At 50.0% G+C, this 19993-nt stretch overlaps 1 protein-coding gene across 1 annotated transcript in view; it reads right to left on the bottom strand.

Moving 5' to 3' along the window:
- The window catches only part of ALDH1A3 (aldehyde dehydrogenase 1 family, member A3), a 36248-nt gene extending 16456 nt beyond the window's left edge, over positions 1 to 19792 (bottom strand). The window contains exons 1-8 of the mRNA XM_008571006.1: positions 19694 to 19792; positions 14814 to 14918; positions 12722 to 12862; positions 8044 to 8173; positions 7709 to 7770; positions 6683 to 6811; positions 4645 to 4758; positions 2193 to 2295 (exon numbers count right to left, since the gene is read on the bottom strand). Of these exons, the coding sequence (XP_008569228.1) occupies positions 2193 to 2295; positions 4645 to 4758; positions 6683 to 6811; positions 7709 to 7770; positions 8044 to 8173; positions 12722 to 12862; positions 14814 to 14918; positions 19694 to 19792 (883 nt within the window). The remainder of the gene's footprint in view (positions 1 to 2192; positions 2296 to 4644; positions 4759 to 6682; positions 6812 to 7708; positions 7771 to 8043; positions 8174 to 12721; positions 12863 to 14813; positions 14919 to 19693) is intronic.
- Between the last annotated feature and the right edge of the window lie 201 nt (positions 19793 to 19993).

Raw genomic sequence — 19993 nt, 5'->3', positions numbered from 1 at the left:
TGGGACTTCTCAGTACCTTTGATATGCTAATGAACACAGAGTTACAACACTCCCCATTTCGCCTGCCTCTGAAACCCTCTCCTCTTGTCCCCTCCTGTTTTTCCGAAGGACTAACGTTCTATGGAATAAACCTTGGTAAGTTTTGATGTAAGCCAATTGATGAGAACTATTGAAGGAGCCATAATTTTTCACCTTAGGTGAAAGATTACTTACTAAGTAATATAACACCATGCACGACTTGGAAGGGTTAAAGGAAAAAACACTGGTTCTGCACGAGGCGAGGTGAATCTGAACTGTAGAGCTGACTTGGGATTAAAACCACCAGAACCCAGCTAGAAGGCTGCTTAATAAGAAAGATCTTTGTGGATGTGCTTAAAATGGTGCGATTACCCAAAAATGGTGACAGCATGTTATTCACTCTTACAGAGGGGCTTCTAGTGCTCAAGGCTTTGCTGGTTTTTTGGCACCCACCCCCCACGCTACTGCTTGCTTAGGAAATGCAGCTTTCCATTGCATAGAAAAAAGGCAAGGACCATGGCCGGCCGTAGTTCTGGGCATTGGAAGGTGGACCATTCAAATTCCACTGTGGCAGCTCTGGGGGACTCTTCCCTTTGGAAAGAGGACGTTGCGGTTCAGCAGTGTCGTCTGTACAAGTTGTGAGGGCAGCAGGATAGCGTCATAAGGTTCTTGGCCCTCTCTGTACCCCCACCCCTGTGGCTGGGCCAAGTGCCAGCTTGCAACTGCCCCTCCTCTGAGATAACCAATTCATTTCCTGCGCCCTGGCATGAGCTGGAGGTGGTGGCCGAAGTGGCAGAGGAATGGTGGCCTGTTCCCCTTCATAGCATGCCCAGGATGCCAGTTATGTCAGGATTTAATTTTGTGGACTGGCACTGCCTGGATGAGGAGTAGGAGGTGGCTACAGAGCGTGTTTTATGACCCTCATAAAACCAAGTCCCAAACAGCATGAGTCCTGTGCTTCAGTGGCAGTTTTCCTCACCAGGAGGAAAAGATGGTGACCTGAGGTGCAGGGGGACACCCAGATGTGGTGGCTTGGGAATGCCAAACTGGAGAGCTGGCTCTTTGGGATTGGAGCTTGGGACTCCAAATGTGGGTCACAGTGGGCAACATGACTGCTCACCCACTAAAGAACTGCTCCCTGTGGCTCCAGACACCGTTAGCAACACTAATGACGCTTCCACCAAGGAGCATCAGCCAAGGCAAGACACAGGCATTCCACCTTCATGCCCAGCTTCCCTGTCCTTCCTGAGAGCTCAATCCCTTCCCATTGAAAGCCAGCTTCAGGGCAAGGAACTGGTATCAGTCATTTACACCTCAGTGAGAAACTGTGCCAGGGTCCTTTTTCTCAGGGATATTTGCAATTCCAGCCTTATCTGAGTGTGGAATGGAAGGCGTTGTTCTCCACCAAAGGAATTTCTGGCACCAGTGGACAGGTGAGGGAAGCTATTCTTTAAGGCAATGGTGCTTCAAGGCACTTGGGAAATCACACCTTTTGATAGCTGACTCTGTCAGCTGGGGCATGAATGCCCAGTGCGTTCCTTCCCTCGTCTGGACATGGCAGCCAAGAACAGCATGTATTTTAATATTGTGTCATGCGGCTCTAGCAAGACCGAGCTGCTTGCAAGCTGTGGGGCAGACTGCTTTCCCAGGGAAGGGATGGTGTGGGCGAGACTCAGACCATGGGGGTGCTTTTCAGGGTCAGCTGCCACTGTCCTCCTCCGATCTGTCAAGCCTGAGACAAAGAATCAGAGAGCCCGAAAACACTACAGGACACGTGGACTTGGAGGGCAGAACGATGAAGGCCCATGAGGGGGCGGCACCTGTCCTCCTCATCCTCCTGCTCTGTCCTGACAGGGGACTTGACGAGAACTTGGACCTACACCTCAAGGCCCAGCTCGGCAGGAAGAGGAAGACAAACTTAATCATGAGGTGCAGAAACAGGCAGCCCCTCTGGCTACTATCTAAGCCCTGTCCTTTTCCAACACTGCTTTCTATCACTAATAAAGCAGGTGTTTTGATTCCTTCTGCCTGTTTATGGTTGGCTGACTGTGGTGGAAAAGGGCCCCATGGTGTGTGTGTGCCTCTCAATCACTTCCAAATTTGTGCAAGGGAATGGGGAGAGGTTTACAGATGCCCTAAAGCCCCAGCAAAGCCCAGACAGGGCAGAGACTCACGGTCAGCATCAGCACACACGATGCAGGGGTTCTTCCCCCCTAGCTCCAGTGTAACCCTCTTTAGATTGCTCCGGGAGGCGGCTTCTTTTACCAGCTTTCCAACCTTCAGGATAAAACAGAGCCCAAAGTAAACCCTGGCTGTGGCTGAACTTGGCCCACAGCATCTCTTCCCAGGCTGGACCTTGACCTCCGAGTCCTTGGTCCCAGCTGCTCCACCTACAGGTGTGGATGGGAGCCTCTGGAAGGCCCAGAGACTTGCCCAAAGCCACACAGCTGGCCAGTGGCAGAGCCGGCTGCACACCTGTCCCAGTGGCTGCCCCTCTGAGCTCAGCAGGCTGGTCCCCTCATCTGGTAAAGGGCTCGAAGTACAAGGGCCAACTCTTCTACCCTTCCTAGTGACATCTGAAATTCTGACAAAGGGCCCAGTAAAAGCGGTGGTTCTGTGTGGCTCTTTGCTGTAGTTGGAGGGAACCTCTGAGAGTCAGGGAAACACAGAGGGCAGCTGACCTTCAGGATGAGAAGGAGCCAGTTCTCTCATTGGGAAAGGATCGGTGTGCTGCGCTATGAAGTGACAGAAGAACACACTGACTCCCGTGTGTGCCACTGTCCACCACCCTGCTAGAGGGAAGTTGGCCCTGTATAACTTGGTGACTTATCTGGGACGACATGAACTTCATAGAGCCAGACAGCTGGCAAGAGGCAGGGCTGGGCTCTCCCAGGCCTGAGGCCATTCTCCCCAACAGTAAAGGGTGTGTGCATTTTAAAAACCACCAAGCTCAAAGGTGATGGCCTGAGCGAGGTCTGGAATCAATCCATAGTAGCAATGGTGGTCCCCAAGGAGAGTAACAAAAGCAAAACCAGCCTGCCAGAGGCTGGCGACTGATGGGGGTGTTGAGGCGCATTCTTACAGCTGAATGCACCCAGGGTGGAGAAGCACCCCATTATGGAGATGCCTTCTGGTTGAGCAGTCTCTGGCAATACTGAGGATGCTTTGCTGACATTAACAGCTCAGTGAGGGGAACAGAGGCTGTACCCATGGACAGCCCCACAGTCCCAGAGGGAAGGCTCAGGATGCTGCAGAGAAGCTTGGCAGGGACAGGGGCGGGGCAGGGCCAGGGCAGGGACAATTTTGCTATTGGGTGAGAAGACTTGGGGGCAGCTGGAGGGCAGGGGCCAGGCCAGGCCAGGTGTGGAGCTGCTGCTTAGTTCAGTGAGCTGAGTGCCACCGGCTATTTCAATGCCATTCATGTGCATGATTTGGTGGCCTTGGGTGGGGGCCTCACTTGACTCTGACTAGCAGTCTCAGAGGATGCCCACCCTGGCTATTAGAGGAGGGCAGCACCGTCCATCAGGGCTGCAGGAGGTGGTTACAGGCTCCTGGTGGGACTCAAGTAGAAGGGAAAGGGGACATGTACTGCATGCGACCTGCTGATTTGCTTTTTTAAGTACAGAAGGACTTTCTCATTAAAAATAATTCCCCATAGAGATACGTGTAAATTAAAGGGAGGAAAGTCTTGATCTCCCCTCACTCCACACCCCACCTCAGAGGGGGACATGGTAATAATTTCTTGGAAATTCTTCCAAACAATTTCTATTTCCACACACACCCACTTTTACTAGAGGGATCATGTTGTAGATAATTTCCCACAGTTTGCTTTTTTGTGCTTCAGCAGTAGATTATGGACAGCTTTCCTTGTTGTAATGGCTGTAAAACATTTCATAGAATGGATAAGACATATTTAAAAATATGTTTTTGAATGCCCATGAGAATAGTACTCTAAGTAGTTTCTTCCAAATGGAATTTATGAATCAAAAGTTTTTCACTTTAAAATTTTGAATTTTAAAAAATTCAGTGCTGCCACATCGCCTTCCACCTTACTGATGGTGGCGTGAGCGCCTGCCTCGCCGTGTTCTCAGAAACCACTCCGACAATTCACCAACACGACAGACAGTCTGATTATCATTTGAATTTGCATACCCCTGACTACCAGTGAATTCGGTTAAGCTGATTGGGCATTCAGTATTTCTAGTCATCGAGTTGCCATTTTCCCACCAATGTGTCTTTTTTTGTTTTTGTTTTTTTTCATTGATTTGTAGGAGCACTCTACATATGAAGGATATAAGCCCTTGCAGAGCTGCATACATGACAGCTGGTTTTCTCCCAGCTTTTAGTTATCTCTTAGCCTTGATTATGATGTTGTTTGCCATCTGGATGTTTTACATTTTTATTGTATCTTATCTCTATATCTTTTTTTCTAAGGCTTCTGGATTCTATTAGATATTTATTTAGTTTGGAAACTGGACCAGTGACATATTTATTGATTGTTATGAATGAAAACGTGCTCAAATTTAGAAGGAAAACAAATCATAGCTGAGTCTCCCAAAGGGAAGGTTCACAGGTCTCAAGTCATGCAGCTGCTGTCCCTCCTTCCAGCAGCCCATGAGGGGTTACCTCTGTGGACCCAGTGAAGGCTATCTTGCTGATCTGAGGGTGAGAAGAAATTGCGGCTCCCACTGTGGGTCCAAATCCTGGCACGATGTTCACCACGCCTGGAGGGAACCCGACCTGGGAAGAAATTGAGGTGATCTTCAGAGGAAGAGTATGGACCAGTGTCTGCCATGCACTTGCACTGGCTGAGAGAGGCATGGCTGTGTGATGTTCCTGAGCAGAGCAGCATTCCCACAGGGAGGCCTGGGTCAGGGTCACACATGCACCCCAAGGCCCAGACATGATCAGCCACTGGCACCCTGGGAGCTAATGTGGGCTCCTCACCTTCCACCACCCACACAGGGTGCAGGCTGGGCCAGGGTGCAGCGCCCACCCCTTCTTCCAAGCAGAGCTTCCCACCCAGAAAGGGCTGTGAGCAAAGTGGGCAGCACCATTCCATGTATGAGTGTGGGTATGTATGAGTCTCATTGCGGAGTGTGTGTCTCTATGTGTGTGTTTGTGTGAGTGTGCATGCATGTGTGAAAGAGTGTGTGAGAGTGTGTGCATGTGTGTGTGTGCATGTGTCTGCATGTGAGTGTATGTGTGAGTGCGTGTGCATCTGCATGTATGCATGTATGTATTAGAGTGTGTACATGTGTGTTTATGTGAGTGTGTGAGTGTGTGTATGTGTGAGTGTATGAGTGTATGCATGTGTGTTTATGTGAGATGTGCATGTGTGCAAGTGTGTGTGAATGTGTGTGTACATGTGTGTTTGAGTGTGTGTGTGTGTTTGAGTGTCTGTGTGCGTGCATGTGTGAGTGCACGTGAGTGCATCTGCATGTGTGCATGCATCTGAGAGTGTGTGTGAGAGTGCAAGTGCATGCATCTGCATGTGTGTGAGTGTACGTGGGGGGGGGTTGAGGGGAGGAGAGGGTACCTTGGTCACAACTCCCTGGGCTCAGAGGCACCTGCGAAATATCCTTCCCAAGCTACAGTTTTCAACTTTTAATCTACCCGTTAATGTTTCAAATGGCAACAAGATATCGTTCCCTCAAAGATCAGCTCTTTCAGCCTGGGCCACACCTGGAGCTGGCACCTGTTGAAGGCAGGGACCGCCATCTCTCTCACATTCACGCTTTGTGCTTTGCACAGGCAAGTCCTCTTCATTAACCAAAAACACCAGAAAATGAGCAAGGTGGAGGATGCTATTCCCACACGTCCAGTTCTTAAAACACATTATTTTAAAATGTTAAGACTTTAGGACTTATTACTTGAGTCTTCAGTTTTTCCAAACACTATTTTTTTCGAACAGTTGTGATTTAGAATCTGTAAGTCTCATCACTGTCATTTAATCACATCCTACATGACCAGTCAAAGGCAAGTGGGCAACTGGCTGTTCCAACCTTGCATCTAAGCAATACGGGACGTGCATTCCAATCGAATCAGCCCCACCAAGAGGTGAAACAAATGGATATTTTCTCCCATCCTCTTCTCTTACTGTTTCTATTTGCTAAATTTTTGCTACAATACAAGCTGGTGACAGAATGACTAAAATATGTTGCCAGGTGTGTCTGGAAGGAGGAGTCTCTTTGGGCTGCTGTTTCCCTGAGTTATGGCTGCCCAGGGGGAGGGGATGGTTGCCCAAGGAGGCTCTGGGGAGCCACTTCAGTTGGAGCTGGCCAGGTCACCCCCCAAGAGAAACACAGACCACTTCATACACTGCAAATGCAAGCCCTGATAAACTCCTGAATATTTGGCTCCCTCTTGGGTGACCCTCCTGCAAATTCTGTAGCCAAAACATTGGGTCCTAGATCATCAGTTTGAGCCCATAATAAGAGTTAAGTATTCTCATTAGGATCACTGTGAGGAATGGAGTTTCTTCCAGCTCAGTGACCACAACCAGGAGAAAGAAAGAGCAGCCGTCAAGCAAAACACAGGGAGTCATTCCCATCCCACTCGACCGTGTTCAGGCTGCCACGGTCACGTCTTGTGATGGTGGCCTGGTTCCTGGGGGTGGGAACATTATCAAGAACACATAATGTTTTCTTTTTGGACTTCTTACCTCTTTGATCAGAGAACCGAGATAAAGGGCAGTGAGGGGCGTCTGCTCTGCCGGCTTCAGGACCACGGTGTTCCCACAGCAGAGGGCGGGGGCCAGCTTCCACACCAGCATCAGCAGGGGGAAGTTCCACTGTGACAGAGCACAAGGCCTTGGATGCCCAGATCCACCCCTACCCAGTCCCAGGTGCCCGACTGTGCCTCCGTGGAGGACACTTGCTTTCATAGTGTAGATCTGAGGTGTAAGGGGTAACACAGGACTGTGCAGTGATCTGTACGGCTTTCCCGCCCAGTGCGTCCTAAACAGCATTCTGAGACATGCTCCTAGGTAGCCATTGCAGAGAGGATTCTGCTCCAGGTGTCCAACCCCCTCCTCAAAAATATCCACTGAAGGGCTGACCTCCTCTTTGCTTCCAGGGAGCACTTTTCCAGTCCTTACTTCACGCTGCCCCCTGCCTCCCCAGCTCCCTGCCCAGCTCTCACTGCAGTAGCCCAGGGCTTCCCAAACAGACAGCAGCACCTTGCATTCCCTGGGCACCTACAAGCATCCCCACCACGCAGTGAACCCAGCCCTGGCCCCTCGGCAGCCAAGGCACTGGAAGCTGTATTGTATCCTCCCCCCCATGGCTCCTCCTCTCCCTCACTCTCTGTTCTGCCAGAGCTCCTGCTTTCCTGCAATCTCCTTCCAACTAGCCCAGTCACTTCCATGCCTTTGCCCAGGCCATTCCTACTGCTTGGAAAACACTTTTTCCTGTTGAACAAGTCCTTATTCTTCAGGGCCCAGTGAAGAGACCACCTCCCTAGGCGTGCTGGCCATTCCTGACCCCTCCTGTGGGAATCCACCTTCTGCTGATTGTATGGAGCAGGCCACTGGGGAGTAGGAATGAGTCTAATCCATCTCAACAGCCACCAAACAAATGCTCATCGAGTGCTGGTGTGATCGAATCAAAACACACCAGAGAATCCAAAGGCCACAGGGCAGGGGGGCAGGACCTATCCAGAATGCATGGAGAAAATCCACCATACTTACAGGAGTGATGGCCCCACACACACCTACGGGTTCATGCCTGGTGAAGCACACAACATTGTCATCTGGAAGAGAGGTTCCATAGCAGGAGGACACACTTAATCAAGGCTGGGAATTTCAAGTAGTAAAAAGACAAGAAACCCAGAAGCCCACAGGGGTTCAGCTCCAAGTATTATCTATTGCACAAAGAAGTGATTTGAACTCGACTTTGAAAGTGAAGCTTCTTAGAAGATGAATTGGCACATAATCATTTTTGGGGGGCTGGGGAGGATGCCTTGGGAGGAAAGGCCAGGTGGGGCTCTGAAGAGGCTGCCTGGAGGAAGGCGATGACAGCTCACCTGTGGGGATGGTCCTGCCCTGGATTTTGTCTGCCCACCCTGCAAAGTATCGGAGGGTTCTAATGCAGCCCTCCAGGTCGATGAAAAAGGCATGAAGGAAGGGCTTCCCTGTGTCCATCGTCTCCAGGGTCTGCAACAACAAGGTGACACCTTTGTCGGACTGGCTTTCCTTTCAACTACCCGGTTGTTAAAGACTGGGGGTAGAGGGGTATGGGCAGTTGGGGGAGAACACAGTCCTAGGGCATTGCTCTCTGGACATCAGAGTTGCACACGTCTCTTCAGAAAGCAAGACGCTACATTTAAAATAAGACTTGACCGTCCCAGATTGGCAAGGACTGCTTTCATTTCAAAACACCTAAAGCTGAGGGCCTGGCCAGAGCATGGACATGTGCTCCCCTTGATGGCCCTCAAATGCAAGGCTGATTTACAGCCTTGTTATTGGCATTTGGTCTTTCTACCAGACAGAGCACAGTGGCCTCAGCTGTGAGACCCAGGATATGTGCCTGTGCATTCCCAGGAAGCTCTTGGAAGGTTAACTGGCTTCAGGGTGGCTGGAGAGAGAGCTGACTTCCTCTAACAAATGAGAAAGGGAAGATGTGGGCTCTTCCTTCTCAGCTGGGCTGGCCAGAGTGACTGTGGAAAAAGTGACCAATGCCCGAGGGGTCGTCCACCAGCACAAGGATGTGGGCTTTCCCAGCTGTGCTGCCCACGCCGGATATAGAGTTGGAAGGAGCAGACTGGCTCTGCTGGTGAGGGAGGCAATCGCCCAGGGAGAGTGTGCAGTGGCTCAATGGCAGGGATTCTTTTCTATTTCCAGCCTGGGTGGAAGAGAACCCTTTTGTCCCTTCGACAAGCAGCCCCAGTTGAGCCCAGCACTGAAACCGCCAGTCATCCGTCTCTGCAGGAAGTGGCCACCCTGACACATAGCCCAGGGCTGGATTCTTGTTGAAGAGCCAGTGGAGCAAGATGAGATTTACAAAGCAAGAAAGGCCCCTCTTGGTGTCCAGGGCTTTAACCCTGATGCACTTGCAGATGTCTCATCCCTGAACTCGACATCTCTATTCCCACTTTAAGGTGCACACCTGAGGCTAACAGAGCCCAGTGACTCAGCCAAGGCCACCCAGTGGGTCAGCAGCATGGCTGGCACTGAATTTAGGGCATCCGACTTGCAGCCAGCACAGTGCCCACCCCTTTGGCTGCTGCTCCCGGGCATTTGTGTCTGGAAAGACAGCAGGACAACCTGAGATGCTCAGGATACGCTGTCTGACCTTTGCTTCAGGGAGAAGCCTCATCTCCTCCAAACAGGAGGCAGCCACTTCTGATTGTCCCTAGCTGAGTGGACTTGGGTGAGTGCCTGAATCACTCCCTGCCTCAGTTTCCTCATCTGGAAAATGAGAATAATAATGGCACCTCCCTCGTTGGGCTGGTGGGAGAGCTAAGGGAGTCAGTCTCCATAAAGCACTAACCAGGGTGCCCACCCACAGCGAGTGGCGTGGAAGTGTTCACATGACAACAGTGACAGCTACAATGATGGTAATCATCTTCCCTTTAGGCACCAGACAAGTGGTTGTCAATCCTTACCTGGGGTCCCTGAGGAGGCAGGGCTGTGAGTTGCTGAGTATGACAGGGCTGGTCTGGGTCTGGGGCATGTGTCTCACCCCCAGCAGCTGCCACTCAGGGACTGAATAGGACCAACATAACATGGAATACACGGTATCTTTGGTTCCTATTGTTTCACATCCCAAGTGAGAACTTTCATTTTCCCAGGGGAAGCCTAGCAATCGCAAATAATGCCAAAAGGTCTCCAGGACTGGGCTGCTCCAGACAGTATCTGCATATGTCAGTGGAACCAGGGCTTGAGTCTTGGTCCCTTTCTGAGATTGGACAAGGAAGAAGACTGCGATGTTGCATCATGGATAAGGGCAGGACCCGGAGCCGACTGTCTGCCTCCCGTCCAGGCTGACCGCCTCCAGCTGGGTGACCCTGGACAGGTTACTTAACCTTTCTGGGCCTCAGTTTCCTCATCTCTAAAATGGGATAATAAATACTACAGGTCAAGTGCCTAGAACAAGCTGGGTACACAGTGAGCATTCAGTAAACGTCGGCTATTTTTCATTATTAACTTGGGCAAGTTTGCTTATTGGAGTGACAACATGAATTTGCCAGGTTGCTTTTATGGAACCTGTCCAAGCAAAACCCAGGTCACAATAGGTTTAAACAGGAAATTCTTAATATTAGTTAAAAAAAAAGTGTCACAGGTGAGCGAGCATACAGGACTGAACCTGAGAAGTCAAGTGTTAGCTACTGATGGGAATGGTTGCCTCTTAACGTGTTATTGCAGTTCGACCATGAGTAAATCACAGCCACTCGTAAGTGTATTTCCTTTAACATTTTCGGAGAAAAATATACCTTCTGAAAAGTCAACACATCATAACCCTCAGTTTCTAAGGAATAACTGGAAAGTTCTGGGGGAACTGCACCTGCACCCCCAGCGTGCCAGGCTTAAAGCAAGGGGCCCAAGAAATGGCACTCAGGTTGAAAAGGAAAGTAAATGGGGAGTCCCTACATGGGGGATCCCAAAATGAGCACCCAAAGAGCCAGCAGGTTGGCCCAGGGTGCCTCAGCAAGGGAAAGAAAGTCAAGGGCCACTAGGTCTCCCACTACTGTTTCAAACATTGAACACAGAAATCAATACCCAGCTCTGAAAAACCACTAAGCCAGCAAGAGAACGTGACAGGAAAGAAGTGCCCTGCCATGTCAAAGTGCAGGGGAGCCATGGCAAGGTGTAGAGAGAGGGGCGCTTTCCTGTGATGTCATTGGTTGTAAAAACCATATTTGCCAGGGATTCCCCTGTCCCCCTCATGCTGTGGCAAAGAACTAGATCTTATTTTTTTTTGTGGGCAGCAAGGTCCCAATGGCAGAAGCGATTGGATGAGTTGATTCCCGAATTCCTCCTACATTCCATCTGCTATCAGAACATAGTAGTGCTGGGTCAATGGAGTGGCCTGAAGATGAAGGTGGCCTTGTAGCCGCTGCTCCTGAGATGATACTGACACCCGAGGCCAGGGTGGGGAGGGGAGCCCGGGCCACATCCTCTCCAGCCTGCTATTAGTCCACACGGACATTGCAAACCGATGAGCTCATGCTGGGTGAAAACAGAAATGTTTTTGAAAAAGCCAGTTTGGCAGCTTGAGAGTTGAGGCTGGCTTTCCTTGTAGGAAGAAACTAGAGGCTCCGTGGAGAGAAGTGCTTGCCCTCAGAATGAGCTACCCTCACCCGGATTCGGGTGAACACACCCGACTGGCCAACTGGGCAGGAAGGAAGGAGAGCCCTGGTTTCTGTGCAGATGCACCTTCAGGAAAAGGCAACCAGGAGTTCCTCTGTCCCCGAGAAACACATGCAGGGACAAAAGCAATTTCAGTGACCTGAATGCCCGAATGACACTGTTCTTTAAAAGAGTGTCCACTCTACTGTTCGTTCCCAACATCAGAAAAATCATTTTTCCAAATCAAAGGCCAAAAAGGAGATTTCCTCTCCTACAAACTGGGCCTCAGGATTTGGAACAAGTTTAACAAACAGAAGTCTAAGCCAAGTAGGGACAGGATGTGCAGGTTGCAAAGGATCTCAAGGCCCATCATAGCTCTGCAATGGCTTTGGCCTCAGGACCTAAGGAAGAGCCAATGACCCTGTGAAATGATGCATATACTACTCAGTAATGCCTTCACAGCCCCACTTAGTGTGAATGGCTCCACCTCATGGGGTGGGCTGCATTAACAGCCCCATTTTACACCTAAGGAGATTACTGGCCAGCAGGGCATGTAGCTGGGGTTAGAAACAGGGTCTTCACATAGCATTATGATGATAACCGCTATTATTAATGATAGCTATCATCATCTACTTAGTGCTTACTACATGCCACTAACTCTGCTGAGGATTTTAAATGGATCATTCGCCAACACTTAGACATCATTATTAGTGGCATTTTACATGAAGAAATAAATTTCAGAGAGGTTAAGCAACTTGTTCACAGCTACACAGCTAGTAAGTGGCAGAGCTGGGATTCAGAGCCAGGTCTTTTATATTCTGTTTCCTGTAACTGGTTTATCCTGCTTTTACTACCACTCCACACATGCTCATCACTGCCCAGGAGTGATATAGGAATGACTTTAGGCCATATGGGGGCAATTTTTTCCTTTGTTAAGTGGTAGCATTGCCTTTAACAAATATTAGAAAAAAATACAGTCAAAACATTAAACCTGTAATTTCATGGATGTTGTCAGTTAGGATGAGGTTAAATTTAAGTTTAAAAGGGAGTTAATGTAAAAAAGAAAAAGAATGTACATAAATGTATAGGTGGGACCAGGATACAGGCCAGCCCGTAGTAACCATCTATAAATATCCCAACTCTGGGAAACACTGATGTAGCTGGACTTCCTATAGGCAACTTCTTGGTCAAAAAGCTGAACTGCAGGGGATGAAAGTGACTTCAAAATGAAGAGGGTGAGGTCCAGGGCCATGGATGCCTGCTTACTGCCAGAGAGCTGGACCTCAAAGGATGGAACAGACCCACAGCCACAGAAGGCTGGGAACCCTCCATCTTTTCTCCCATACCCCACAGGGAACAGGGCCCTCTGTGAGGCCAACTTGTCTCCTGCGTGCCCCGTGTGCGTGTACTCACAGCCAGGATGGCACGGTCCCTCTCCACCAAATCGGCCAGCTGGTGCAGCAGCTGGCCACGGTTCAGGGCATCCAGCCGGCGCCACGGTGAGCCCCTCTGGAAGGCGGCATGGGCGGCCTCAACAGCCTTGTCCACGTCGGGCTGAGTGGCCAAAACAAGAGAGTGTATCAATTACAGAGAACAGCAGAGTCGGGCCTCTGTCTTGCGGTAGAGCCCAGGAAGGAGGCGTTGGCAGATATTTGAATGGGCAGGGGTTTCCAAGTGATTTTTTTCTTCTTTGCATACTAAGTCTTTTGCAAAATTTCTAAAGTGGCCAAATATTAATGTCCTTTCTGATTATAAAAGCATTTAAACATATTTTATAAAATCACTGGCCTTAAGTATTTTTCTTGGTGACCTGGAGTATTTTCTTAGTGAGATGATTTTCCACATGCTAACCCAGTCTGAATACACACAATCCCACCATTGACAAATTAGGTGGGAAACTTCTGTCTTGGCATTTTGTTCCCGTTGAGAACTGTGGTCCAATGGTGAGAATGGGGGAGGGTATGCTTCTCTGGGTCCCAGAACTGGCCACACTGCAACAATCCACAGACAGGGAGGTGCAGGGACTACCACGGAGGCCTTTTCTCTGCCTTCAGTCACACCTACCCCGTGGGGGCAGAACTGGATCTTTTATGTACTGATAGAATAATTACAACAAAACCTTAAAAGGAAAGAGTGGGAGCTACTGAGAGCAGCGTCACTCATTCTTACTTTCTGGAAAATGGGCTTCGAGGTTATGGTCACTGACAGGCATGGTTCATCCTGCAGGCCCTGCCAAGACGCTCTCTCTAGGCAGGTGTGGTAAGCAGAGGATTCTGCACACCAGTCAGGAGGGAGACTTTGCCAAGACTCCCTGTCTCCAAAGCTTGCTTGCAGGTCAGCCGAAACTTTGGCACAGGAAAGGCTGGGACACTGAATTCCTTGTCCCAGGCTCTGGGGTGGAGGCCAGACCCTCTCCAGCTGCAGAGGATGGGGTGGCCTCTGTCTCCGGGTGCTCAGAGCAGCCACCCAGACCAAGGGAAAAACTGCAGCCCGAGGCAAGGGTCTCATTCTCCTCTCTGACACTTGTGTGGGGCAACTAGGAATCTCCAAATGGGAATCCCAATTGGCATCCCGCTCTTCGCCCCCCATGCCCTCACATCTTCACTCAAGCTCCTCTGTGCTACTTTCTTTGTGAACAGAGCTTAGCATGAGGTGCCTGACACAGCAGGGTCTGCACAGGCTGGAGCCACTGTGTATTGCACACCTGTCACAAACTGTCACGGGTAGGATAAAATCCGAGCCTGCTTTGCACATGTGTTCCTTATGCCATCCACGTTCAACATCACCAACAGGCTGATTAAGAACATGGGCCCAGCACTCCAGTGGTTGAGGGGAGGTTCATGTTTTCCTTCCTTCCATAGCAGAGCGTCATCTCTAACCTGTCCCCCAACGGAACTTACATTCAGAATATACTCTATGGCATTGATATGCAGAAAGGACACATCCGGAGTCCCTTAGCTTCTATATTATAATATAGACTCTGCACTAGGAAATAGGGTTAAAAAGACTACAGCTTTACACGATCATGTGAGTTTCTGGTAGGAAAGATATCTGGTGGTTACGTGACGTTATTACTATTCCCACATCACTTGGGTAGCAAGTCTTTTTTCCTTCAAGTCTATTTTTTTTTGTAAGCGTTTCCTGCCAGAATGCTGCATTCGGTGAAACACACCAGCCGGAAATGCTCTCTGGAAAGATTCTTTAATGCCTCCAGGTTCAAATAATTGATAAAAACCTTTCCTTTAGCCATGTGATGAGGATAGCTGAGGTCATCCTCATAGATGGAGACACATCTATCAAAGGAGAGTGACTCTTTGCAGAGGATCGTCCATAATTGATCCCATTCCGGGCGATGTGTCTGAGGAGCACATACCAACTTATGCAGCCAGCCCAGGCCCTACCCCGAGTGTGGGCCAGTGCTGGCTTACAGCAGAGGCAAACTGCTTCCTTATCCTCTACTTATCTGTAATTTAATTTCTTAGAGGGGGAAAAAAAAAGCACCCACCTTATCTCCTTCCTCCACTTCACATATTTTCTCTAGAGTTGAGGGATTATATGTGGCAAACGTTTTCCCACTCTTGGATTCGTGCCACTCGTTGTTGATAAATATCTAACCGGGAAAGGAAGTGTAACGAATTAGGTTTAAATCAAAATCATATAATTTCAACATGCTAAGGACATTAGGTAACGTCTTGTCCGCCCTCTTCCCCTGTGCTCCTCTCCCCCCCCCCCCCATTCTACATTTGAGACCTGAAAGGGGGACAAGACACTCGGAGTCCCAGCACCTACCGACCAACTGGGAGCAGATTCAGAATTAGAATCCAAGTTTTTGTCATCATAAAACTAAACTTATTTGGAGTTTTTCCTAAATTATTATTATGATTTAGCAATAGCATGTATTCACAGAGGAATAGATGAGTTACACAGTTAAATAGAGGGTGTGAATAGAATCCTACACCCTCACAGACTTTGGAAGATTAAATAGGTTTGTATGTATAAAGGGCCAAGCAATCTGCCTGTTCCTAAAGGGTAAGTACACCCTGAGCAGCCCCTTCCTCCTTCCTGCTGCAACCCCCAGCAAGATTGCCAAGGAACTCACTTTATGTGGGGGTCTTACCACCACCCGTTAGTCTTCATAAATGCACATCAACACACCCTTCCCCCTCATTCCCTTTAAAATGTCCATTTTCACATTGGGCTTGATAAAAGCCAGTGTTGGAAAACAAAGTTAAATATCTGGGTTAGAAATTTTCCAGGTTATATTAAGAGATGTAGCAAATAACTTTATATCTAGAACCCAAGAAATAATCCACAAAAATCACTTCACTGGGAACCTCAATTATCTAGAACATAGCTGAGAATAAGAACCCTAAACCAAAAAAATAAGATGTTATGAGAAAACTAAAAAGAATGTACAAAGTTCACGACTGAAATGTATGTACTATACACCGTTAGTTTAAATCCTAAATGCCTTAAAAGCATCATATTAAAAGAGAAGTCTTTTGCAAAAGAAGTAGGAACAGAAGTGACAGATAATATACAAAACATGTTCTAACAGCACAGAGATCCCGGCTGCCCAGAGAGAGGACAGACAAGCCCCTGCTGCACTGGATTGGGATGGTCCATCATAGCATCAGGAAGACCCTAGTCGCAGAAATGGCTAACTCGCTCTAGAACCATTCCTTCAAATAAAATGTCGTCAATCATTTCTACGTACAGAACTAGCTCAGCAGATTCCATTTCTATATCTATATGCATATCATACATATAGCTTTGTTTCTCTTTGAATTGTTTAAAGGACTAATTGTATCATTAAAGGACTAATTTCAATTATTGTGAAACTGATTCATTTGGAACACTTGACTCCCCAGCGATGACAGATGAGAGAAGGAGCTGTCTCCTTGAGTGTGCGGCGTGGTTACGTTCTCTGTATTGGGCTGTCTTGGATAGACTCTGCAGCTCATCCTGAAGGAAGCCCAGTCTGCATCTGGTGGGAACCAGGCACAGAAGGCAGGCTCTGGCTGGGCAGGTGGGAGGAGCCCAGAATCCAGAGCTGGGAGCGTCCATCACCAGCAGGATGTGCCCGTCTGACTTCTGGAAGCTCAGCACCTTCAACATGAGGCCAGGCCCCCAGGGAAGTGCACGAGGAAAAGGCCAGGCTACAATTACAGGTTTATTCTTCCAGCTGAAACCAAATCCAAGTGTTCACTTTTGCCATCCAGCAAGTAATCACTCGGTAACAGCGAGAAATTAGTAAGTGGGGAGGAGGAGCCAAGTTAGTGCGGGAGCAAAGTGCGGCCAGAAAGAGGGGCCCATTTGTAAGAAGATGAAATTTCGTGGGTTAGATAATAGAGGCTGTCAGTGAAAATTGCTGATTCGAGGTCCTTCCTGGTATCAATTCCAAGGAGGAGGGAAAATGAGAAGGTGGCAGAAGAGAACATGAACAAGGTGGATGGAAACAGATTGCAATGGTCAGATGTCTGTTAAACTTCATCTCCAAGCATGTTCCTCCAAAAAAAAAATCCCTTGGTTTCTCATGACATTGATCTTGTAGTCCTTTCTAACCAGCGACTTAAAAAAAATTCAGGCTGCTTGACTCCATCCATATTTTCCCATCACAATGTTTCTAACTTAGCAAAATCTTTTTCTTTATACTACACGTGCATGTACTCTTGTAAGTGGTTTCTACTGTTGATTTTCCTTCCACTAAAGCAAAAAATAAATAAATGAATAAGGAAAGAGTCGGTAGATGCGGCCTACCAGTTACGCTGGCTGCTTTGTCTTCAGCCTGAATCAGGACAAAGGGTCTAAAGGGAAAAGTTCCTTTTATACCTCATAGAGATATAAAATTAAGCTACTTGAGCAGTAGACAGAATTCATATTTGACCAAAGGAATCCAAGGACATGGACACAGGACTGAGTGGAAGGTGCCTGGGCGGAGGTGACGATGGCAGTCACACACGTGAACCCTGCTGACGCTGTCTCCCGTAACTCCCATCGGGCAACAGGCCACTCCTCCGAACTCAACAGGAATATGTTTTCAGAAAAGGAGATTTGGGGAAATTTTATTTTTCATGAAAGAGATAATAAAAACCGGTGTTTTAAGGAACTAGAAAACTTTAAAGAGAATCTCTGCTACTGGAAGAAATTTTATAAAGAAAGAGCTCCCCTGAAGTGGAAGGGGGAGTTATTATTCTCTGAGATCTGTGTGAGGACCCCAGCATGTCCCTTCCCCTAATCAGAATCACACAGAGTGACCCTACAGAGCTCAATGTTAGAATCTGAAAACAATGAAGGGGGTTAGACAAAGTCATTGTCTGGAAGCTGGACCAGCCTGGGAAACGGCATCGTGGAGGCCGGGGTTTGGGCCGACCATCTCTGGCAGGTTCTCTCTCCGTTAGCGAGAAGCACCATGAGTCAGTTTTGAAAAATGGCTGATCACTGCTGGCTCCCACGCGCCGCCCATCCTCCTGCCAGTCCTGGGCCTGGGTTCCGCACGCTTGTCTGCCTCTCTGGCTGGAGGCTCCCTGAGCACTGAGGGCCAAGGTGCTGGCTGCCCACCCTTAGCCACACGGACTGTCTGGGCCCACAGCAGCTGTGGGGAGGCCTCCGCGGAGGTGCGCCAAGACAAAGAGCAGGCAGCAGCCGTGTCCCCTGTGGGCGTCGGGCAGTTGCAGCCATCTCCTCCTGGGAGCACCCCCAAGGATCCAGCTCTCCAGCCATCCCCATCTTACCACCCATCCTCCGTGTCAATCACACACTGGTTCTGGTCAACTGACAAATAGGTGACACCCATCAAGACCACAGTCACTCATTGCTCTGTGAATCTTCTAAGATCCTCCTCCCTAAGGGCTACATTTATACTTTGAAAGGGTCCTAAAGAATCGTAGAGAAAGAGGTAAACTTTTCATGTGTGGCCAGATTACTGATAGGATCCAAAAACGTAAAAGGTAAAAGGACAACAATACGTTTACTTTCTGGTTTCTACATAGTTTTACAAAACACTATAAAACCAAAATTAAAACACCACCAACAAACAGTTGAACACCACAGTGTTGGGGTCTGAAAAAATTAAGGTACGCTTAGTGTTCCCAGAATGTGTGTTGGAATTTTCACTCTGAAGCTGATACTAAGGAAACGACATTAAAAATAATTTCCAGCGTTTACAGTGACATGTCTCTGTTGATTACAGAGCCCCCTCAAAACAGTTAATTTAAATGTCATGTGATCAGAGGCACAGCCGACATTGGGAATTAAGTGTCGAGACCAAAATCCGAAGGCCACACATAGCGGCCTGAAACTTTCTCCGCTTGATTAAAACCGTTTGAGAGACTTAATTGCTACTTTTGAAAGTAAAATTGATGAGAAATTTCTAAGCGCTGTGTCAGCTGGGGTTGGGGGTTATGGATGAGACCGGAAAACAAGAGGAGCCAAAGTTGGGGAAAGTGAACCCAATGGCCCTGGCCCCTGAAGCGCCGCATCCCCAGACCACACTGACACCCTGGGGGTGTCCTCCCTCGGGAGACGCTCACTGCCCGTCTCCTGGCCTTCCTCGGCCCGAGCCGAGGCCTCAGCACCGTCCTCTCTGCCCCAGGTAGGTGATCTCACCGCTCTGCCCACCCTCCAGCCTCCCAGCCGAGCGCGCAAAGAAGCCGAGAGCCGCTTTGCTTCTCCGCGACACGACGGAGCCCGGGCGCTCCGGCCTTGCCCCCGCGGCTTCCCAAGGCCCAGATCTGAGACCTTCCTTCGGGGAACACGTCTTCGTCCATAACACCGGGACCTTTGGGCTCCGGGACGGTTTCATCAGTGAGCACCTTCCTCCTCCCCCTAACTCGCCCGTAAGCCGGTGTACGCTAAACACAGAAGATGCCCGAAGCTTCTCGCGTTGCTCCCCAGGACCTGTTTCCCGAGGCTCCTGACTGCAGCTCTCCATGTGGCCCCTGCTCTCAGACTCGCTCTTGGAGTTCTCGGGCACCCTCCGACCCTCCTAAAGCCTGAGTCTTTCACCCCGGAAACGACCCCCCGGGCTCTGCGGGGAGACACCGCGCCCCAAGTCCCCGCGGCGCGCACCTCCGCGAGCGTTCAAAGCGGCGGTGCAGGGGCACGTCGGGGCCGCTCGGGACAGCAGCCTGGCACCGCTCGGGCGCTGCGAGGCCTCCCTTGCCCGGCTTCGAGGCTTAGAGCGCTGAGCCCACCGCCTGCGAGGCCGCCCGGGATGCCCAGCGATGGGTGCGGTTTCGGGAGGGCCGGTCCGGGCAGGGAGGCTGGGGTCTCGGGAGCGCCCGGGGGACTCCTAGCTTGCGGGCCCCTCGTCCCCGCCGCCCGGGACCCGGCTGCCCAGTTCGGGACCCGGCTGCCGTCGGGTGGGAGGGGCGCCCACCTCACCTTGGTGAACTTGACCTCCAGGTTGCGGATGGGGCGCGGCAGGGCAGGCGGCTTCCTGTCGGGCTGCCCGTTTTCCACGGCCCCGTTAGTGGTGGCCATGGCTCCTCCGCGCTCCCCGGCCCGAGGCTCCCGAGTCTGCGGCGAGCCGGCCGGGCCTGGGCGGTGCGCAGCCTGCTCGCGGGGTGACAGCTCCGCGCGGCTTTATGGAGCGCCCCACGCCTCCCGCCCGAGGGGGCCGTCTAATTGGCTGCAGGACCGGAGGAAGGGAGGGCGGGCGCGCGCGAGGGAGGGCAGGGGGCC

Source organism: Galeopterus variegatus, unplaced genomic scaffold (genome assembly GCF_000696425.1).
Source record: "Galeopterus variegatus unplaced genomic scaffold, G_variegatus-3.0.2 Scaffold36, whole genome shotgun sequence".
Classification (NCBI taxonomy): Eukaryota; Metazoa; Chordata; class Mammalia; order Dermoptera; family Cynocephalidae; genus Galeopterus; species Galeopterus variegatus.
Note: the sequence above shows the minus strand (reverse complement) of the source record. Positions and strands in the feature narration are given on the sequence as shown.